Source organism: Pempheris klunzingeri, chromosome 4 (assembly GCF_042242105.1).
Source record: "Pempheris klunzingeri isolate RE-2024b chromosome 4, fPemKlu1.hap1, whole genome shotgun sequence".
In the NCBI taxonomy this organism is placed as follows: Eukaryota; Metazoa; Chordata; class Actinopteri; order Acropomatiformes; family Pempheridae; genus Pempheris; species Pempheris klunzingeri.
Window position 1 is genome coordinate 7,344,607 of NC_092015.1, and position 21,450 is coordinate 7,366,056.

Consider the following 21,450-nt stretch of genomic DNA (forward strand, 5'->3'; position numbering starts at 1 on the left):
AAACAAAAAAACCAACCTCTGGTCTTCTTTCTAATGCTTCTTTCATAAGGGGATGTAGCTCTTCCACAAGTTCCCTGTGTGCAGATGGTGAAAATATAAACAAGTCATCATGAGGTAAAGTGCTTTATCAAAATCAGGCATAAGCATTCAGTTAAAAGGAGAAAACTCAACTGCAGTAAGACTGAGAGATTTGAGCTGGAAATATTATATTTTTAGGGAACAATTTAGATGCAGCTGTAAATGGCAACAAAGCACCACTCAACCATAATCCCCTGTTTATCTCCACTTCAGATCCACACAAATACAGGTCAACATGCACTTTAACTACAGAGACAATAATGGCTTGTGCTTCATCTGACTGGTACGGTGTCATTAAAAAGGGACAAAAACAAGGCTACAGCTACAGGCAGCAGCTACAATATCATGACACTGTATCTTTGAAGCCAATGAGTCAATCACAAATGCGAAAATTCAAGAGAACAAATCATCATTTGTAAGAGAGGAAATCTGAATTAAAATTGGTTTGTTGAGGCAAAGAAAATTGCTCAGATTAGGAGATCTGAAAAACTGTTCTTTGATATACCTGAACACAAGGGAATTGGTGCGACCAAAGCCCAGAACTAATGACTCTGTCAACTCGATGCTCTCTGCCCTCATCAGTGGAACCAGCTGCTTCAGAAGCCAAGCTACAGATGGGCTCCCGATAACCTGAAACATCAAACACAGACGGTTCGGTTGGACAAATAAACCACTAACGCTGCTTGAACCCCGCTAATTACACAGGGCCGCATTGAGATAAGTGTCTTTACAGTGAAGAGTATATCAGCTTCCTGTTCCATTCATGTAAGGTAGCTGCTGTGTAATTTGATGCTTCAAGTTTGAATGTCAACAAGCTCCGTATGAACACCTGATCCTGGAGAGACAAAGCACTGAGGGAATTAATAAGGCCAGAGGGCGGGGAGGCAGCTACCTTGTTATCGTAGGTGACACCGCTGTCAGGCGTGGCGGTGGTGATCTCAGGTGTCGATGCTCTCAGATGGCCGGGGCTCATGATACTGGGCTTGGCCACCCCAAAGCAAAGGATCAGGTAGTTTCTCCACAGGGTTATATAATTGTCCCCACTGCCAGACGTGCTGGTCTTCTTCGCATACACAGGGTTACTGGTGAGTCACACAAAATGAAAATAAGATCCCTATTTTTATCTGAGCTGTTTTTCACAAGGGATCCTGAGGAGGAGTTTTTCATATGTAATGGGGAACTGGTGTCAGGTGGCTACAGTTAAAACAGGAACACTAAGTAGGGATGTACAGAAAATAGAAAATAGAAGAAGTTTCATGATCCCTCCTGAACTGCAGTGTTCGAGGACACTTACTTTGGGTCCACCAGGGGCATGAGCATCTGCATTCGAGTGAAGGCGTAGGGCCAGGCGTAGCTGAGAGCTGTGGGGCAGTGTTTGGGCAGGTTGTCCTGTCGGAGGAGGCAGTACACACACAGCACCCAGGGGTCCTTCACAGACTGGGCAAAGATCCACACATGTGAGGGGCTCCTAATGTCATAATGACTATTAACGAGCAGTGCGTTCCACTCTACGAGCCACTGAAGGTCAACGTGGTGGCCAGCTGGCAGGGCGGCCTGGAAACGAGCAAGTGGCACAGCAGGGGCAAAGGTCAGGGGTCATGACTGAATCAGACGTCCAATTAGCAGCATTTCTCTCAACACACAGTGGATTCAGAAACACAATTCAGCAATACACGTAGGGACATTTACTATATTATCCAGTCTTAATAAATCTATATACATGTTCACAGCTTGATGATTACATGAATGAGAGTCAAAAGGTCAACAGCTGCTCAGTTCCAGCTGTTCATTCAGTCTTTTCACATTAGATAACTAAATCGAGCTTCCGCCTTACAGCTGATGTTGCTGTGCATTTGCTCTGTTTTGTAATATTTGAGTGACACCTGGTATTTTCATGACAGTAGCTTGAATTTCTGGAGTTGACACAACTAATGAGCAATTCATTTTTCTATTTTGAAGTAGTCATGCAAAATTATTATAGTATAACAAATAGTGAAAAAAACAGAGACTCCAGGTTTGCTTTGAAGATGTGCCACAGAGTTAAGGTACCAACAACTTACTGTGTCAGAGACTGCAACGTTAACGAAACTTTCCAGGATTACAGGACTGAGCTGGTCCATAATCTCTATCATTGGTTTATCATCATCCTGCAGTTGACAAAGCAGAAAATCACAGGCTGTAAACTGAAGTAATCAAACTTAATTTTATTCTGCCTCCTCAGTTTGATTTTGTCTAATATTACCTCAGACTGTCCAATGGTCATAAAGAGACTCCGTATCTCTTTGAGTATGGCGATGGAAAGTCTGCGGGTGCTCAGCTGACACGAGCAGAGTAGAACGAGCGCCAGTCCCTCCACGGCATGCAGCACAGTGGAGTGAGGGCCTCGCTCTGCAGGCATCTTGAGACTTGAGCTGGTCTGCAGCAGCTGTGACATAAACATCAAAATAAAACAAAAGCTGATTTCACGGTTGCTTGATTGAAATGACAGTACATCAGACATCAGTATTTTAGATTTTTGTTTATACAACAGGCATTTTTCAAAAGTCTTAGCAGTAACCAGAAGGGCATATAGCAAAAAACACAAATAAGTTGATTTGTAATTGGTCTTTCCCACTTGTTAAAGGCACAAAGATATGTTATAATTGACACAAAGGTGTGTACCTCAGCAGTGTGTATTTTAGCGGTGTCATAGCTCTTCCCTGGGGCAGCCAGGGTTAGTTTCCACTGTGTGAGCAGTTGCAGCAGTAATTTGAGGGATGTATCCAACAGTCCCTGGTGAGTGTCTTGGACCTCACGCAACAGGAAGTTAGTGAATCCAAACAGGACGTCGTCACGCCAGTCAGAGAAATCCAACAGCAGGCTTTGCAAGGAATTCTGGGCTATGAGTCGCAGCTCGTCATCCATGTGGATTGTCAATCTGACAAACAAGACAAAGAAAAAATAGAATGAAATGGTGATTTTTCTGGGAATAAAATAAGTTCCTTCTCTACTACCAGTAAGTCAATTTCATTTCAAATAAATTTAACCTGTAAGTTACCTGGCAGGGAGGATTTCCACAACTTCACAGGTAACATTGTTTTTAAAACATAAAAAAGTTATTTTGATGATGTAAGTCATGGCTTTATATGTAAATACTAGGGAGCTCTGTGCATTAGTATAAAAAAGTTGGGATGAACTTGCAATGCATCCTCACATTGCACTTGTAATCTGATTTATTATCTCTACCAAGAGTAAGCCTTGAGGGGACCATGCAAATATGTGAAGTAAAAATGTCAATTTTTTAGTTTATGATTTGCCATTTGCTTTAGAAGAACCAAAGAATACAATAAAACCCTCTGTACCATATTGAATTGCATAGCGATGTATTCATTTGTGTCACATCAAATTGTGTTATATAGCGCTGAATCGCACTCTGTTAAATCAAATCATGTAACTTCATAGATACTTTTAATCACATCGTTGGCACTGTATCAAGATGCATATCGCACTGGCCTCAGTGATGGAGATGCACATCCATAATGAATACTGAATATTAACAGTGAAAACTGTTGCTGGGGAAAATAACATCATACTGGACTGCAAAATGAAAACACAAACTGGGTGTTGCCATTCTGGTTCTTACCCTGAATGATTCAGCTTGTTTCTGCAAATATTAATTACGTTTGATAATGACGATCTCCAGTTAATTATCCTGTCAGACAGTCGGAGAGTGTGTCGCCAGCTTTGTATAAACTATAAAGAAACTTTTCCCAACAGGCAGCTCACCGGGAGAGCAGGTCTATAAGCTCTGGCTTGGACATCCCGTCAGGCAGGATGCGAGGAATGGCAGCGACACAAGTCCGGAACAAGTCAATCTTGGGCTTCCTTTCACCTCTGCAAAGGTCATAAATAACCAGATTGTCAAACAGTTAATTAAGTTAAGGTTGAGTTAATAATGGTACTGGAAATGCTTTTACACTTCTCTGCTCTGGAGTTATGCCAGCATGAAATGTTTTGGCAGCCAGGATGACAGAGCGATGTGTGCACTTACGTGATCATGTCCTCAGGCTCCTTGTTCAACATCTGAGCGTTAGTCATCATCATGCAGCGTCCCACCTCCTTGTCCAGGTGTCTGAGGATGTTGTCAATAGCCTTCCTTACGTGAAAATAATACTGTGACATCCCTGGAGAAGATGACAGGAGAACACTGTTATGTGAGTCCGCCAAAGCATAACATTTCTTACATTCCTGACCACGGCCTCTCTCACTCACCAATGACTTTGGCCTCCTCATCTGTCAGTGTTTTACTCAGATATGTCTTCTTCACTCGGAGTGTATGCCCGGAGGGTAAAGTGCAACCAGTGTTAGGCATGGGAGGCTCACCGTCCTTCTGCTGCAGTTTATCGGCTATGACCAGGAATGCTCTCAGACCAATATTCATTCTCTGCACAAAAAGAATCAGAATCAGAATCAGAATTCTTTTATTGTCATTGTGCAAGAAGCAACATATTAATACTTTTAGGGAATTAGATACTGAGCAGGATTTAATTGGAAAAAAACAGCATTTGCTTCTTTTTGTAACATTATTCTGTGAACACATCATATAAGTGAATGTTGAATGCATACCTCTGGATTAAGACTAAAGGCCTTTGCGGGTTTTCCAACACAAAGAAGGTCAAAGATAATCTCTTTCATGGCAAAATCAAGTCTTTCCTGTAATGAAACAAGAGGAAATTTTAGAAGGTTTCAATGAGATACCATAAATAGGTTTGAACTGGGAGTGAAAAATCATTTGTGTGATAGTGTGATTTTACCTGTGCAATAAACTGGATGATTTTGACAAAGATATTGAGAGGCATGTCTCTAGGTACCACACTTCGGGATCCTTTGGGGAAAAGCGTTGTTACAATGGTGTTGAGGCGGCTGTGGAATCAGAGGGGAGAACATTCATGTGGACAAGCATTTAAAAAGTTTTAAAAGTTTGTGTAAAATTACAGTGAAAACTATATTAAATTGTTCTGTAAAATACTCCTTTGAAAGGCTTGAAAGGCGGTTTATTTTAAGAAGTGTTTATTTTGGGCCTAATTAACGCGTTTGAAAGGTCAGGCTTGACCCGTTTGGGATTCCTCATGTGGGCTCAGGCTCATAATAACATCTGTACGCTGCTGATAAACCTGTCGGCCACCGACACTGACAATCTGTTGTAGGCCTGACCCCAGGCCTGTGCATGTACAGCATTCCTCTTTCTCCAAACACCAATAAAATCAGAAAAGAATGGAGTGTTTGGTCTAAAACTGCTACTTCACTTAAGAGTTTTGTTTTTTCCTGTTTACTATCCAGAAATAGTAATGACTTCTCACGGTATTTTACTGCTATATAAAAGCACTGTGAAAAGAATGTAAATGCGTATTAATTGAGGAATTCTCTTTCATGCCCACTGGAAAAAAATGCTAATGGGATCTATACATCAACCTCTTTGACTGGCTCAACACAGAAGTTAGAAGATACATACCCCTGTGTTGCAGTGTTGCTCTCACACTTGATTCTGATCATATAGACCCACAACAGTCGATACAGGGACTCCAGCGCAACTCGAGCCATTTTCGGGTCTCTACTCTGTAATAAAATGATGGTATAAAAGAAAGTCAGTGACAGAACCACTTTGCACCATATAAAACTACAGAGTTGATTACCGTAATCACACTATATTAATACTTATTTATTAAATGCTGACCAGAATAGTTAGAATAATAATACAATAAAATACAAAATATCAATGCAGATTTACACCCTTCTGGTTTCCTGGTTACAATACCTTCAGATTTGAGAGGCAGTTGTTAAGGAAGACATGCCATCTGTTGAGGAAGAACTGTTTCTGACTGACACACAGGAGGCACGTCACCAACGGGTAAAAAGCCTGTGTAGAGAACAGTTAGTGTTAAAATCTCACACGGACTTAAAAATAGGTTGAACACACATAGTTTCCACATTTAATATTTGAGGTTGTGCTTTGAGTGGATAATTATAGGAATTAAGCATCATCTCTGAATTGTATCTGCATAAGTGCAATTTAAGACGTAAACCAATTTTCTTTTGAAGACATAATGAGGTCTTCTCCTTTTGTTATGCTTTTTGCTGATGATGCATCACTCATGAAATGTGGCTTTTCAGCCATAATCGCTGCCTCAGGGGAATGTAGACCTTCTGTGAGGGCAAATAGCTGTTCCATAAGGGCTGTTGTCTTTCCATTTCACTGTGAACTGCTGTGGCGAAATGCTTTTTTGATAACTCTTTCAAAGGAAGGGTCATTACTGCACCGCTTTAATGCTTGTTGTTGTCTGTTGTCTGTTATAAATAATTTTTAGTGTGGACAATGACGTTGTAAGAGAACATTACAGAAGAGTGACCTTGAAATGCTTGAGGATTCAAAGAGACCACAGGCATCCAGGCAATTTGTGCATGCAGCAGTGGGTGTCTGAGTGAAAATGGAGGTGTTAAAAAAAAAAAAAACGGGCCAACAATCAGTGTCAGTTTGTTCTCTGCTGGGTAACTAACCAGCGAGTGCTTCTTTCTGGAGGACAAGTCCAGGGTTGTGTCGTACAAGCTGTCCACAAAGTTCCTCAGGCAGGGTACGTTCACCTCGTTCTTCACAGCCTAGGACAACATCACACACAGTCACATGAAAAGACGCAATCCTCTCCAGACACAATACTCTTTTGATATCTTAATTAAGTATTGTGTAATGCATGTACTGAAGAAGAAAAAAATAAGAAAAAAAACGTACTGCTGCGACAGGAACTAGAATTTCAACAAAGAGACCAGCCAAGGCGTGCTTAATGTCTTTGTCCTTGACTTCCAGGAAATACTGGGCACACTCCTGTAGAAAGGAGAGTAGTAAATGGTTCCAACACGCAATAAAAAGTTATATCACTTTAAATCTCCAATACATGTGGAGATTGTTAAGAAAACAATTACCCAAGAGATAAATAAACTTGATACTATATGATCAAAAGTGAATGTAATCCACAAAATGCATGCCAAAGCTAATAGGAAACACAGTCAAGTTCAAAATCTAACAACCCTGAGTATCATTTGTACAATTTCTACACCTTTGTGATATGAGCCTATATTTTGATCACATTTTTAAATGCAAAAATCAAATAACTAAGGGATTGAGATATCATTCACTTATTCCGTGAAGTCAGTTGTACCTGCATGAACTGAAAAGAGGCCTCAAAATCCTCGACAGGGTACATCTTAATTCGGAAGAACTTGACCCCCATGATGAGGCTAATAGTACTCTGGACTACATATGGACTCTGTTCTTTCTGTCGCAGCTCCTTTAGCTCAGTCATAAACTTCTTCTTCACAGCAGGAAACCTGAGAGAAAAAGAAAACGAAATGAGATTCTATATAAAGACATGCCTGCATAGCTCAGTCACATAAATCCCAAATCAGCACTTCTGCAAAAAAAAGTTCCTCCACTCAAGAGTCGTGACGCGGAGAGAATACAGCAACAATATTCAGGGAGTACGCCTACCAAAAATATCATCCCCTCTTCTTACCCTCGAGATGCAGACTGCCAGTCTGTGCCCCTACATGAACTCCTCATCTAGCACCTGATCCGTTGCCCAAATTGAACCAGAGATGGGATTCTTCAGCTGGTCTAAATTTAGAGGATAATTCATCATGGGAACTCATAACAGCATCTCTTAACCTCTTCACTGGCAGCTATTAGAGTCTTCTAGCTACTGAAAATGGCTGTTTCTGCATCTTAGTATTTCTACAGACAGGTACAGTGATTGAGAAACCACACCGAACCTTATTTAAAACAGCATTAATCTATCTGAAGATACTGTAAAACCACAACTAATTCTATCTGAATATTGAGTTTACAGTAATATTATTAACCTCTTTCTTTGTTTCTTGATCTCAGAGGAAAAGTAAAGATCCCTATTAATGCCTCTCTGTGAAGTATGTCCTGCAGGAAATGAAGCAGAGTGCTCTTTGGAAAAGAGGTATGCAGTGTGTTCACCAACCATATCTCTATTTTAAGGGTTTGTTCCTTGCTGCAATGATCTGAAAACTTCAAATAAACAGACATCAATTTCCAGTCCTAGTTTGGTGTGAAGGGGACCTGTCCAAAAGTGTGTCGTCCCTACAGTATGTTCCAGTCTCTGGAACCGGGGAATGTTTTGCAGAAAGGCATTAGGAATGGCAACACACCACTGTGATGTGGCATGACACCAAAGCGCAACAGAGCAGATAATGAAGATTATCAGCCAATGAGGACTGATGGAAAACAGGAACAATAACATTCAATTACATAATCACGGTTGGGTTTTTGCTACTTACTTGGACTGGGCTAACACTCCGATGATTTCAGCATAGAGATCTGCTACAGTATGCATGTTGCCAGTGTTAGGACCATGATACCTGTGGGAAATACAATATAAGACAAAGATGAACAAACCTTTGAGAAACTTAAAATGATAAAAAAAATATATATATATAAATAGGTGACAGTGCCTGAAAAAAAACAAGAGCTCACCCCTCTCTGTATCTAAAGTGCTTAAAGGCTAAGTTAATGACTTCATTGACCGAACTGTCCAGGACCGGATGGAGCGGCATCTGGTGAAGAGACAGAACACACAACGGGATGCAAATGAATGTTCAAAAACAACATGATAACTTAAACAGCAACTCAACAGCAATGATGAGAAACACTTAAGTAAACTATGTGAGTTGTGTAAAAAAGACTTAAGACAAGTTACCTGTTTTAAAACTTCTATAAGTACAAGAGAGAAGATGAAGTCGATGGCCAAATCCCTCCTTTCAAGTAGATAATCTCTCTGCTGCTCATCGCTGTTTGAGAGAAAATAAACATGACTTTGTACAGTTCTTCTACAGGTGGCACATTGTTGCACGCAGAAGTCAATTAAATGATTCTCACTTTTTGGACTTGGTGTTGGCTCTTGGCCGGTACTCGTGCATCTCCTCCTCTAGTCCATTTTGTCGCTTGTACCAGTCAAACAAAGTGCGCAGGATGGAGGGGAGACAGTACTCAGCCAAGGAGCTCATGGTGCTTATCAGCTGAAAGAACGAGACATACATCGTGCAAATGCATGTTTGTGTTTGGCAGTTAACATACCAAAGTAACAGATAGCAATCAGTGTTTCCTTTGTTTATTTGTACAGCAATTTAAACAAAAAAATCACAATGGGATTAATCTACATTTCACCATATTTCCTATATTTGGATAATAAAAAAAGAGCAGGGCGAAATGAGGCAGATTTTAAATAAAGTCCAAAGCTAAATTAAGGGAGTGAGATGAGATTGAAGGGTGAGCTGGTCGTCATTGGAACTGTGCAGACAGACAAGGTGCCCATGGGGCAGCTTCCCTCAGTCTTGGGGGAGGGAGAGGGAGAGGAAGGAACGGGTGGGATGGGCTGGGCACACAGGAAGGGAGGAGAGTCTGGTCGGGCCGGGGAACACAGCGAGCCCTTCATTCAGCACGAGGCCAGAGAAGAATCCTGGCTCTGTGTGGCTGCTGAATGGCCTCACGCAGCAGCACAAACACACCCCTGTGGCTGTGAAAGGGCCCTCTCTGCAGAGCCACAGACCTGCTGGACACACCTAGCGCAGAGCTGGTGCCAGCTCTCAAGGTAAACACTCCTGCCCTTGACTGCATCTGAAAGACCTTTTGGGATGTGAGCAGGGCTTTCACCCATCAGCTCTTTCATGTTACAGTGCAGCGTACTGGAGCAGTATCTATGACTGGCTTAGGTGCTCACAGGGAGAGGCAAAACAGTAAAATGTTGGTGATTTATATAATCACTTGCAGGTTGTATTACATGTACTGATTCAAAATACTACCACAAAACATTATCTACTCATTTTAACTAATGGTAAAATGAGTACAGTATGTTCAATGAACAGTGACACTGATCAGTATCAATATCACCAGCAGGTCACAGCACTTACTTGGTCAAACTGAGGGTCTTCTCCCCTCTGCAGTGACTTTGTTAATGGCTTTTCCTGAAAACACAGAAAAAAGGAGTCATTTCACAACTTTTGTAGGTTTTCTTATTTATACAAATCTAAACTGGCAAAGTTTTGTGAAGTTTGGTCTAGAGCTCATAACTCAATCTGCCCTGTCGGAAGAGTGTGCAGAGTATTTTTGAACAGGGAGTCATTACAGCCCAGCTAATGAGGGAGCTATCAATCAGTCTGATGCCAGGCAGGAGCAGGCAGGGTCAGATATAAGAGAGGGGACATTCATGACAGCTCCCATTATTACAGTCTTCTATCATCTGAGATAAAAGCCTTCATGAGAGATTTGGGTTGAATACAGTCTTCTCCTGCTGTAAAGTCCTGTATATCATTTCATAGTAGCACATTGTATTTGTTAGTAAATGAAGACTGAACAAGTTTATTTGATTCAGTTTTTTTGGACCACAGGTGCCTTAATGTATTTCTAATATATATCTGGTTCAATGAAGCAACCCTTTGTTTGCCCAATTGAAGAGCTAAACATGCTTGAAATGATCAATGTTTTATAGTAAATCTTCAGTATATCACTAAAAAATGGACCATGTACCATAAGGTACATCATAGAAACGACAATTACCAAAGTCCGGATATTTTCAATATATTTCCAAAAGATTTACTCATATTCTGCCACTAATGAAGGTCTGTGTCACAGTCTTAAAATGTATGAAAACTAATAAAAACAAAGTGAACAAATTTAAACACACACACAGTAACAGTACAGAATATGTTTATAGCCACACTTAACCCTGAATTACCACTTAATTCACTCTTTCACAAATCAAACAATTTGCTGTCTTTGACCTTTTTGCTACTCTGCTCTGCCAGATATGTCCCTCTGCTGCCTCGTTAGCCAGACACCAAATCACAGCACCTCGCTTACTTGATGATTAATCCAAAATAGCCTGATTTGTCTGACATTGACAGTGACATTGCGTGGGCTGATGGTAAAATCTTGCTCTCTGTTGCGGCTGAAATGCCAGCTAAGCCGTACGCTCTGATGAAGCTTTTAGCTTTTGGACAAACGCTTGTGGCTGAGGATCCGTCTGTGACAGACTGACAGAAAAGTCGATGCCTTTAAAGCATTTTACTGCCCTTTGTATGGTAGACTGACAAAGCAGCACTGTTTGCATCCTCTCACAGATTTACAGCATTTTTTTACTTAATTAATTTTCTTCATACATCTGTTCTTAATATACCCTCTCAATAGAGACTTTCATTTTTTCCATATTTTAATAATTAATACTAATGACAGTTAATTGAACATGATGGAATCAGTTAAACAAATCCACGTGAATGATGAGGATAAGCTGGAGCGACAACTGTATGCCAATAACTACAAAGCCGGGCTAAAGCAAATGACACTATTACCTGTTCTCTACTGAGAGCAAAAACAAAGAGACACACGTCCTCTCTGCAGCTCTCTAGAGGGAGTTACACTGAAACGAGGGGTTGCACACTTTCCCTGTGGTAATTAACACTTCCCTGTAGACCAAGGCCCATGACTAACAGCTTCCTATAAATCACAGCCCCTAAAAACGGAGACTGCCTCTCCATAGCAGCCCCAAGTAAACTAACAGCATATCAGACCTGTGCAACCTACATAAAATTAATATAAATAGCATACAGTTGGATTCCCTTCAGCTGGGGCGCGGCAAAGCAAAACTATTTGTGGTAAACAATGCTACAGTACCTGAGGACATAAAGCTACAGGTATGGTGGTTACTGTTGAGTGTTTCTTAGTTGGAGTTTGAGGTTTTTCTTGGTAATTTGGATCAGGTGATCATTTCAGTTGACTTCCAGTAACAGATGCTCGCGTGGTTCTGGGAGCAGGTAGTGAGTGGTGCCTACATTAACACACACTGGCTCTTCCCCGTCTGCCTGACTGTCTCTCAACAGAATTATTTATGACAGCTGTCGCTGGCCTAACAGACCGGCTTCAACCTTCACTGGACAAAAGGTCTCTCAAAGATTTTATTGCCAGCTTTTATCGTCATTTCATTTTCCAGAAATCTTCATTAGTAATGGCCATTAGTCACAATATAAAGACAAGGGGAAAAAACAACAGATAGAAAACACAAAATACTGGTCAAAACAAAGGAAATGTGAACCTACCAAACCCACTTGATCAAAATAGTTCCCATTCATTTTCTGTCAATCCACTATTCTATTAATCACTTAAGCTTTAATTGTAACTTTTCTAATTCCAGCTTAACAATATGAGAATATGTTCTAATTCAAAGCTTACATCAGACTTACAGTTCCCCTAAATGAGAAGATTTGTTTTTGCTTTTATAATTAAACTGAATATCAGGGGTTTGGGACACTTGGTCAAACAAAACTAGACATCTGAAGATGCCGCCTTCGGCACTGCAAAGTTGTGACATTTCACATTCTAAACAATCGATTCATTGATAATTGAAAATAACTGCTAGTTGTTGCCCTCCTGTAAAGTAACAATGCAGTATGAGTTTACTATGCTGAAGAGCCAAGCGAAGTTCATATTAATCCATGTATACAGAATATATCTGTAAGTCCTGTAGCATTAAAGAGGACATGACTATGACTTCTCCTCCTGTGTTTGTTACAGAAGTACATTTTGTGTGCTAAACTCAGTTGAAGCCTGTAAAAATTCCACATTTTGTCCCCAGGCTGCTTCTTTGTGCCGAGTTGCTACAGCAGACAAAACTACCAGGACTTCAGCTGACAGCAATTAAACATATACATCGAACAGATAGTTAACGTCTCCACTTTTGTATGTATGAGGCTCAGCAGCATGCCCAAGGCCTTGACAGTGAAGTTTAAACTGTTAAGGGCTTTATTAGCAGGACTCAGGCCGCCTGCTCAAATATCAACACATTATACATTTATCATAAATCAGGTGATAACAACTTTTAACAACCGTTGTTCTGTTTGCCAGCACTGGTGGAAAGCAACCAAGTACATTTGCACAAGTACTGCGCATAAATACGACTTCAAGGTACTTTAAATATTTCCATACAGTACTTTTTACTTCACTACAACCAAGGGAACCACTGGACTAAACTTTAGCCCTGTACATATATTAGTTAAAACTAGAAGTAAAAAGCTATGTGCAGATTGATGCATCATAGTAACAATCTAATTTATGTACATTGTATAAATATACTTCCTGTACTTTTAGTAGGATTTTGATAACTTTGACTTGCCCTGGAGTATTTTTTGTTGTCTTGTTGTATTCGTAGTTTTACTAAAGCAATGGGTCTCAATACTTATTGTACTCTAAATACTGTTTGTAATATATCACTGTCAAAGTGGCTATTATGGGCCTGTCGGTCAGGCTTCCTGTCTGACCTTCTGATAGTGCCTCACAACCTGGGGGTCAGGACACCCACAAGGGGTTACAAGATGATTAGGAAGGCAGCAAACAAGAAAAAGGAAATCTCCTACAGACAATTCTGTTTATTTGGGGGATTTTACACTTTTCTTACTGTATTATCTAGTACAGTTCCACCAGCCTTAAAAATTATTGAAATGGACCAATCTATAATAACTTTAATCAAACTTTGGTTAAACTGTACACAGCTGCCGGGTGTGCAACCTTTGATGAGTTGTTGGCTTCGTATTAATGATTTACAGGAGCAATGCCTGTTACAGAGCACCAGTGTCATGACCTCACTTCCCCCTGATAAAACCAAAATTGGTAAAAGCAGCACAAACATACATCCTGCTTTAAAAGAGAATCCGAGCAACAACCACAGACCACAAAGGTCAGCAGCCCTTCAGTCTGTCGCTCTCTGCTGACTCACCAGCGGCTCAGCCATGATGATGCGGATCTTGCGCTCTGACACGGTAGTGAAGTTGGCGAACAGGCTCTTGAGGACGTACTCGCCCGGCTTGCTCTCCGGGTCAATGCTGATGGGCATCATGGCCGGAGGACCCTTCTCTCCCTGAGGACAGCAGACTGGAGGGACGGGGGGTTTATTGTATCCGTTCCCCACGGGCGACGCTACGGAAATGACACAAAAAACATGGGATGTGAAACCAATTTTGTCAGGTCAAACATTGCCAATTCAAGAACAAATGAGTGGGACAGGACTAGCCACAGATCTGTTTACAAAGAGATCACCGAGTATTACTGAGAAGTTTCCAAACATGGACATAAAGTTCCCAACATGTTGAACATTCCTCAGGGAGACTGTCCAAAGGGCACTGGCTTGCCCCGAGTCTGATCTTTCTTTCCTCCTGCTACAGTGAACAGAGCGCATATGGAAATTAAAACACCATGGCCAGCAGCTGGTGTTTTCATTTCGTACCAAAGATGTCATTGCCCTTTGAGGGAAGCAAAAATCTTGTGCATGTGACCATCCTCCAGCCAGTGTTGTGATGTGTCCCATGGTTAGTTACGGGTGGCCTGGCTTAGGCCATAAAACCTTACAAACTAACACACAAGTTAAAATTTACCCCGGTGTTACACCCTGCTGCTTCCAGACACAAAAAGTGCTAAATATAGTAAAGAACTGCATACAAACATCTCATTAGAGCTGTGAAATTTTTATTTAGCCTCAAATAACCCCTAACAACACCTCCACCTCACAAACTGCTATAAATCTGATATGTAAAGTATTGACAGAGTTTTTGGGACGGACAGAATAGACTTACTGCCTCACAATGAGAAACACATATTCTTCAGCTACTGCGTTCTGAGTGTGTAACAGTGTGTGTGTGTGTGAGTGCATGTAATAAATAAATATGACTGGACAGAAATCACATCAGCAGCAGCAAAGTACAGCCTGGACTGTGTCAGGAACACATTATATCTGTCAACATCACCTATCAAACCGGAGACTTTGTGGTCAGCATGAGTTTTATGTTGAATTATGGATCAAAATTGGCAACCACTTTAAAATCCCTGTTACAAAAATTGGTTTGGTTTGATTTTACTAAAACAAAACACAGTGTTGAGATACATTCACACCATATTGAGATGTGAATGTGAAATGCTGAATGGCTGCATGAACACGAGATAAAAATACATACATAAAAAAAAAAAAAATTACATAATTAGCCTGAGGCGGCCACTCTAGAGGCTGTAACACTTGTACCACAAATGTGAAGAAATCTGAAGCATGTTTTAAAAGAAGGTATTTATTTAGACATACATATCGAAGGGGTCTTTAGCTTTTGGTCTTAATCAGCATAGAATCAGCAAGCATACTGTAGACCTGTTGACCATCATGCTTAAGTGCAACACAGGCAGACTGATGAGCCTTGAAAGTTAAGTAATTTATGTTTGAGAATTCAAGTTGTGTGACAAGATAAAACCTTCAGCATGCATTACACAGATAACAGGTAATTTAATTTAATGACTTCTCTAGACTGCCAAAAAACAAAATTGCATCAAAAGCAGAAACATCAATTTTCTTGCACATCAAAAGGTTGAGAGGAAAACAACAGCTCTAATGAATTGCCTAAACTGCTTCACTAAATACTATTATCCCTTTACAGGTGGTTGAAGGACACTGCAAACAAATACATAATAATGTGTGGAGCTGAGATTCTACACATCATGTTGTGCAGAGCAGAAAAAAAAAAAGAGCTGAGCAAAGTTCCAATCAGCATTTTTTATATTTTGAGTATGCAGCTCCGACAAAGCTACACATGAGACTTTGGAGAAACGCTGTGACACCAGTAAGCAGGTCTTCTTCTCTAGAACATTTCAGGACTTGAAGCGTTTGGATATGTGTGAAAGGAATGCCCGGCGTGTGTGACGATCTCATGTGGCTTTCAGAACATGCTTCCCTCACTCGTGGAAACTCAGCACCTACCCAGGCCCTTGATGAAGCTGATGACGCTGGCCTTACTCCAGCACACAGCCGTGCCGTCCATAGTGGGGAAGGAGGGTATGGTATCCAGGGTTGTCCTGAGTCAAGACAAGCGCTTGCAACTAAAATCCACCAACGTCCATGTCTTGTGTGTCAGCTGGCTCTGTCCTGCTGGGCATAGTTTCCATGGCGCACAGAGCCAACGGCGGGTGTGTTTTAAAAAGTGGGAGTAGTGTTTGGTACGGGAGATCACGCAATCTCTAGATCTCACTCTCTCTCTCTCTCTTTCTCTTTCTCTCTCTCTTTGAGCTGCCTCTGCAATGGCTTCCTCTAGCCTTGTGACCAACCGGTGCCTTCCAAGAGTGAAGGTCAGACAGGAATTTTTAGCTGAGGCACAGCACAGTGATGAGGTCCAACATGCTATGGTGGCATAGTTGTGTGACTATATTTATCCTTGGGTACACACTATACTGACGGAGCAGCCCTCCCCTTTCCTCCACCTCTGTGATCCTAAAGCACGAGGTACAGACCACCAGAGTGTAAACACCATTCTTGGCTTTGGCACACTTCACTTTTTTAAAGAATAAAAGACATTTAAAGCACTATAATCATTAAGGCAAATCAGTAAAACAATTTTTTTGGTAATGTCCGAGGAATAGACATATCATAGCATGTAAATTATCCCATGACAATGACTGAAAGTGGAGATGGGAAGTGAAAGAGCTAACCAGTGTGCATATCAAGCTCTTTCTGTTGCTCTGGGCGCTGTACGAAGACTCAGACGCAACATGTGACTCTGCAAACAAGGAGCTCGGGCACAGTGTGCATTACATCATCGCCATGCTGGAAACACCCTGAGCTTGGTGGTGTGCTCACTGGTGGACAATGCAAACAGGCTAACAAGTATCTCTCTTGCACACACACACACACACGCACAAAGAATGCAGTTCGCTATATGCATCCACAGAGACTATTCCTCTGAGTAAACAACCACTTTAGCAGCCGTTTGTGAACTGAGTGGGTGGATATTTAGATACCACTGACCTCCTTAACTGGACCAGAAATTCCAATGTCAACATAGACCTTTGGTCCAGCTGCTGTGAGAAACATTGACTCGGCATTTCTGTGAGAGAGTAGTGGGCGATACAGGCTTTGAAACAGCAAAACTATCTAATCCTCTCCTCCACCATACAGTATATTGTACTTCCCAGCTGAGAATAAAGGGACACTGTTCTTAGGTGCTCCACCAAAGGTGGGTGTTAATAAAAAGTTTGCGTCATGTACCGTAATATTCAGGAAAATCTTGTCGGCTGGTTTGGATCATAAAGTTTTTTTTAAGTCAAAGTCTTTAACAGCCAGATGTGCCACAATGGCTATGTTTCCATATTAAAAATGAAACGGTATACGTCTCTGTAGCTTATATTTAATGTAAGACTTGGTTTAATAAAAAAGAATTTAATGGATAACTAAAAAAACGAACGGTAACATTTCCACAATAATTGCTGCAAATCTCCTGGAGTGCTTTTGGAGTTGAAGATTAACTATTTTTCCTGAAATATTTATCAAAAAAGAAGGCAACAGCTGGAGCCAATGGAGCAACAACATCCTAACGCTATTGCATTATCAGAAGTTCACAGTTTGACTGTCTCAAAAAAAAACTGGGGAGAGTGGAGAGAGTGAGAAAGTGATTACAGACCTCAGTGAAAAGCAGATTAAAATGTCGGTCTCAAACTATTGACCATCAGACTTGTTTTAGCAAGCTGACATTGCGCTGGAAATTGCTGCCTGCTGTGACAGATCATTTCAGACCATTTATATAAGTCCCTGTTAAAATGGCCTAAAATGCCCACATCTGTCTGTTTTGGCTAAATGGAAGGCATCTAACTATGTATAACTTCTGCAATTTTATGCACTATTGAAACACTATTTTCAGATCATCAAAAATAGAGCATACTGTAAGTACTACACTGCACAGTGAGTTGCACAAAGCTTTAACATGGAAGACTTGTTCAAAAACATGAAAACTACTAATCTAAACAGAAATGAGCATGAAAGCATTTCACAACAGAAAATAAGAGAATTTAACAACAACATGTGCTCAGCTCACTGCAGCTCCTGCAGCTGCTCTGATTGGCTGATGGTGGACCGGCCTTCAGGCAATTTGAACACCAGACCTGACACTGCTGCTGCACAATGCCAACTCTGTGCTGCTGATTGTCACTGTTTTATTCGAGCTGGATGCACTGACTTATGAGAGACCAGTGTTTAAAGGACCTTGACTTTGTTTACGTTGTAGTCATAGCGCAAACAGTATCTGACAGACCGCAGAGAAACACATACTTTTGGTTTCAAGCACTTATTCAAACCCAATCAGTTCAGATATTCAGAGAGATTAATCGATATTCCTCAATTTCCATGTCAGCAGCCAATATGTCTGGAATCCTAGTGTTTTTAGATTAGTGTTTATCAACTGCACTGTCTCTGTTGCCATCTTGTGATTCATTATGTAACAGCTCGTGTCAATAGGAGCAGAGAGATGAGATTAGGAGATCACATATTTAATGAAAATGTTAAATGCATAGCCATGGGTCACTGCTGATACAGTACAATGACTGCTTGTGCCTAAATCAGCAAAGTGACCCACTCTGAGGATTATGCAACATCATCAGGAGATGGTTCAATGTTGAGTGTGTAGACAGAGACAGCATGTTCTATGGTATCTCTTTACACTGAGATTCAACAGATATATGGAAGGTACCACACAGCCTGAGAGGTGCAGCTGACTTGCTGGCACTGTTCACTTTAGATGTAAGCATTGGTGCAGGTCAGATATAGCTTTAGCTAAGTGTTTCCTTGGCTAAGGTGCTATTTCCTGGTTTGGCTACTGCCTATTCATTCCAGTTATCTGGAGTCCATCAGTGTAATCCACCTCTCATATCTTACATAAAACAGAATCATGCCATGATCATATGCAGAAAGGCATCCTATTCCAGCCACATGGGCCTGATGGAAGGCTGTGGAGCTGTGAGCTCTGGACAGAATATGCAACCGTGCTGAACCTCCACTAATCCTATTACTGTGTCCTCGCACTTAATAAGAGCCATTTAGACTCTGTGAGAGACTCACAGACTAAAGCTAAATAAGACTAGAATTTAAAATGAAGCAGCAGAAATGAAATGCTGAATCACCATCAGCAGAACTTATAGTATGCAGGTTAATCTGAGTAGAATTGTACCGTTCTGCAGCACTGTGTGCCTGTGTTTAATACGCAACTTCTTCTTAGCCAAGACTTCTTGCAAGACATTTGGACTTATGCTTGCTCTTGCTATTAGACAAGTGAAACAAGTGTTGCTAAAAAGTATGATGCTCCCTAGTTTGCAGCGACTGGAGCGCTAAACAATAAAATCAACATGCAACCTTGCAACAAGCAACAGCTCATCATCCTGTCATAGACCACTATGGGACCAAGAGGCTACATAGTCGGGCTCCTAGTAGAGCTGTGACCTCAGTCAGTCAGTCAGTCAGACCTGTCAGCTGACACAACAACAACAACAAAACACAACAACAACAAAAGACAAAGTGCTACTCACTGCCGCTCCACGATTTCAGCAAGGATTTGATGCTGATTTCAAAGAAACCTGAGTCCTGCTGGCTGGCCATGGCTGCAGCCTCCTGTTGAGTTTCCCCCCTCTAGTTGTGTTTCCCTCCAGTAGCAGCAGCAGCAAGTGAGCTGGGACCAGCAGGTAGTGCCTGCTGTCACCTCTCCGTGACGCACACAATGCTGTGCTGACGAGACCCTGAGAAAATACACCGTCTCTGCTTTACCCCTCCTCTTGTGTCCTGTCCTTGGCTATCAGTCCTCTCTCTAGCTCCCTCCCTTCACACTCTCTCAACATCTCCCGCTCTCTCTCTCTCTCTCTCTCTCTCTGTCTCTCGCTCGCTCTCTCTCTCTCTCTCTCTCTATCTCTCTCTCTCTCTCTAAAGCTGTGGCAGGCAGTGGGCGGCAATGCAAGCTCCCTTTAAATAACTGCACGGAGGCTGAGAGTGCAGGAAGCAATCCTCTTAGCAGAGCGCAGTTAATAATAACTACTGTTTGTCTGCGTGCAGGGCCTGATAATGATGACAGCGTCGGGCTTGTGCGTCGTTCAGCGTGACTGAGAGCATCTGAAAGTCCGCCACCATTGACAGAGAGGATGAAGAACGCGGGAAGTATGACACATTAGAGGGGACATCTAGGAGAGCAGTGGAAAGAAGAAGACATTAAAGTGATCAGCAAGCAGACAGGATTAACTGCACACAAGGGATCTGCCTGGCAGCAGGGGCTGACTGTTGGCTTTTAACCCTTTTACTGCTTAACTACACCAACTTTAAACAGTTGTCTAGTAAGAAGTTTGTCAAGTGTTGTGCATTCCTCTAGTTTTTCCACACATGGAGGCAAATTATAATTTTGTTTTCCATATTTAATATTATTTTCCATAATCTACACATTATTTTATCTAATCAGTTTATCTAGGTCTAAGGTCAGTAACAAGTTCCCAGAGCCCAAAATGACATATTCAGCTTGATTATATTGGCTGAAAAACAGTCCGAACTCATCTAATTTAATATTACGATAAACAAATGACTTGTGGAACAGTTTCATCGCTATTATTATCATTTATTATGTCTGAAATCATGCATCAGCTTACCCCTGACTGCTGTTTGCATAACATAAAATAAATATATAATTTAGGCCTAAAACCCTTAAATCGCAGAACTTGATCTATGTGTAGGCAAAGCAGTAGGATTCCCTCTTCTTATGCATGCCTTTACATTAATCTTAATCTTCTGACTGCAGTTAAAGGAAAATAAAACTTCCCTGCTGCTTATCCAGGACATGTAACAACTAAATCCAATATTCACAACATTTAGCTCTGTAAAAAGCAGATGCATGTCGTCAAGCATATGGACTATAAAACACATCCTCCAATCCCCCTTCCTCTGCTGCCTCTCAGCGCTCTTAGTATAATCCTATCAGAATTCTGTCTGTCCATCAAGCGACAGCCACTTGACCTTCATTACATAATACACTGTGATGGAGAAGCCGTCACCGGTTGCACTGTTTGGTAAAAACACATTTGAGTGGCTCATTGAGGTGTCCTGATTATACCCAAGGCACAATGGCCTGGCGGCTCCTGACATGTTTTGTTTTTTGTGCACTGCAACGTAGCATAGAGTGTGTCTGTGTATAATCCTGCCCTCCTTCCCAAAGCAGTGACTATGTTTTCATCATGGCACCGCTGAATAAAGCACCTTCTGCAAAACTCCTCTTGTGCCTTGTGTCATCATTTATTCGCTCCATAACCGATTAACACTGCAGGGAATGGAGTCAGAGCGCTTTCTTATTTTAAACACGTGAAGAACATGAGTGGTGTTAATGTGCACACTTTGCAGAGCAGTTCTGCTGGTTATGCTAATAAAGCCGTTGCATCTAAATCTGCATTAAAGACGAACAACTGCAAGTGAGGATTACACTGACTGGGTTGAAATCAAACATATC

The 21,450-nt window shown here is 41.3% G+C and overlaps 1 protein-coding gene across 2 annotated transcripts in view; it reads right to left on the reverse strand.

Annotated features, from left to right (window-relative positions):
- Positions 1-21,450, reverse strand: part of frya (furry homolog a (Drosophila)) — a 51,462-nt gene that overhangs the window by 21,936 nt on the left and 8,076 nt on the right. The window contains exons 1-24 of one of the 2 annotated variants that reach the window (XM_070829955.1): positions 15,915-16,091; positions 13,896-14,095; positions 10,042-10,095; positions 9,011-9,150; positions 8,832-8,922; positions 8,609-8,688; positions 8,413-8,493; positions 7,269-7,437; positions 6,842-6,934; positions 6,613-6,711; positions 5,873-5,974; positions 5,570-5,673; positions 4,872-4,980; positions 4,684-4,770; positions 4,330-4,501; positions 4,109-4,241; positions 3,844-3,951; positions 2,740-2,995; positions 2,321-2,503; positions 2,139-2,225; positions 1,373-1,632; positions 971-1,160; positions 584-708; positions 17-74 (exon numbers count right to left, since the gene is read on the reverse strand). In XM_070829955.1, coding sequence (XP_070686056.1) covers positions 17-74; positions 584-708; positions 971-1,160; positions 1,373-1,632; positions 2,139-2,225; positions 2,321-2,503; positions 2,740-2,995; positions 3,844-3,951; positions 4,109-4,241; positions 4,330-4,501; positions 4,684-4,770; positions 4,872-4,980; positions 5,570-5,673; positions 5,873-5,974; positions 6,613-6,711; positions 6,842-6,934; positions 7,269-7,437; positions 8,413-8,493; positions 8,609-8,688; positions 8,832-8,922; positions 9,011-9,150; positions 10,042-10,095; positions 13,896-14,095; positions 15,915-15,975 — 3,042 coding nt within the window. In that variant the 5' untranslated portion in view covers positions 15,976-16,091. Of the gene's footprint in view, positions 1-16; positions 75-583; positions 709-970; positions 1,161-1,372; positions 1,633-2,138; positions 2,226-2,320; positions 2,504-2,739; positions 2,996-3,843; positions 3,952-4,108; positions 4,242-4,329; positions 4,502-4,683; positions 4,771-4,871; positions 4,981-5,569; positions 5,674-5,872; positions 5,975-6,612; positions 6,712-6,841; positions 6,935-7,268; positions 7,438-8,412; positions 8,494-8,608; positions 8,689-8,831; positions 8,923-9,010; positions 9,151-10,041; positions 10,096-13,895; positions 14,096-15,914; positions 16,092-21,450 lie in introns of those variants that run through there. The other variant, XM_070829956.1, reaches the window with a different exon arrangement.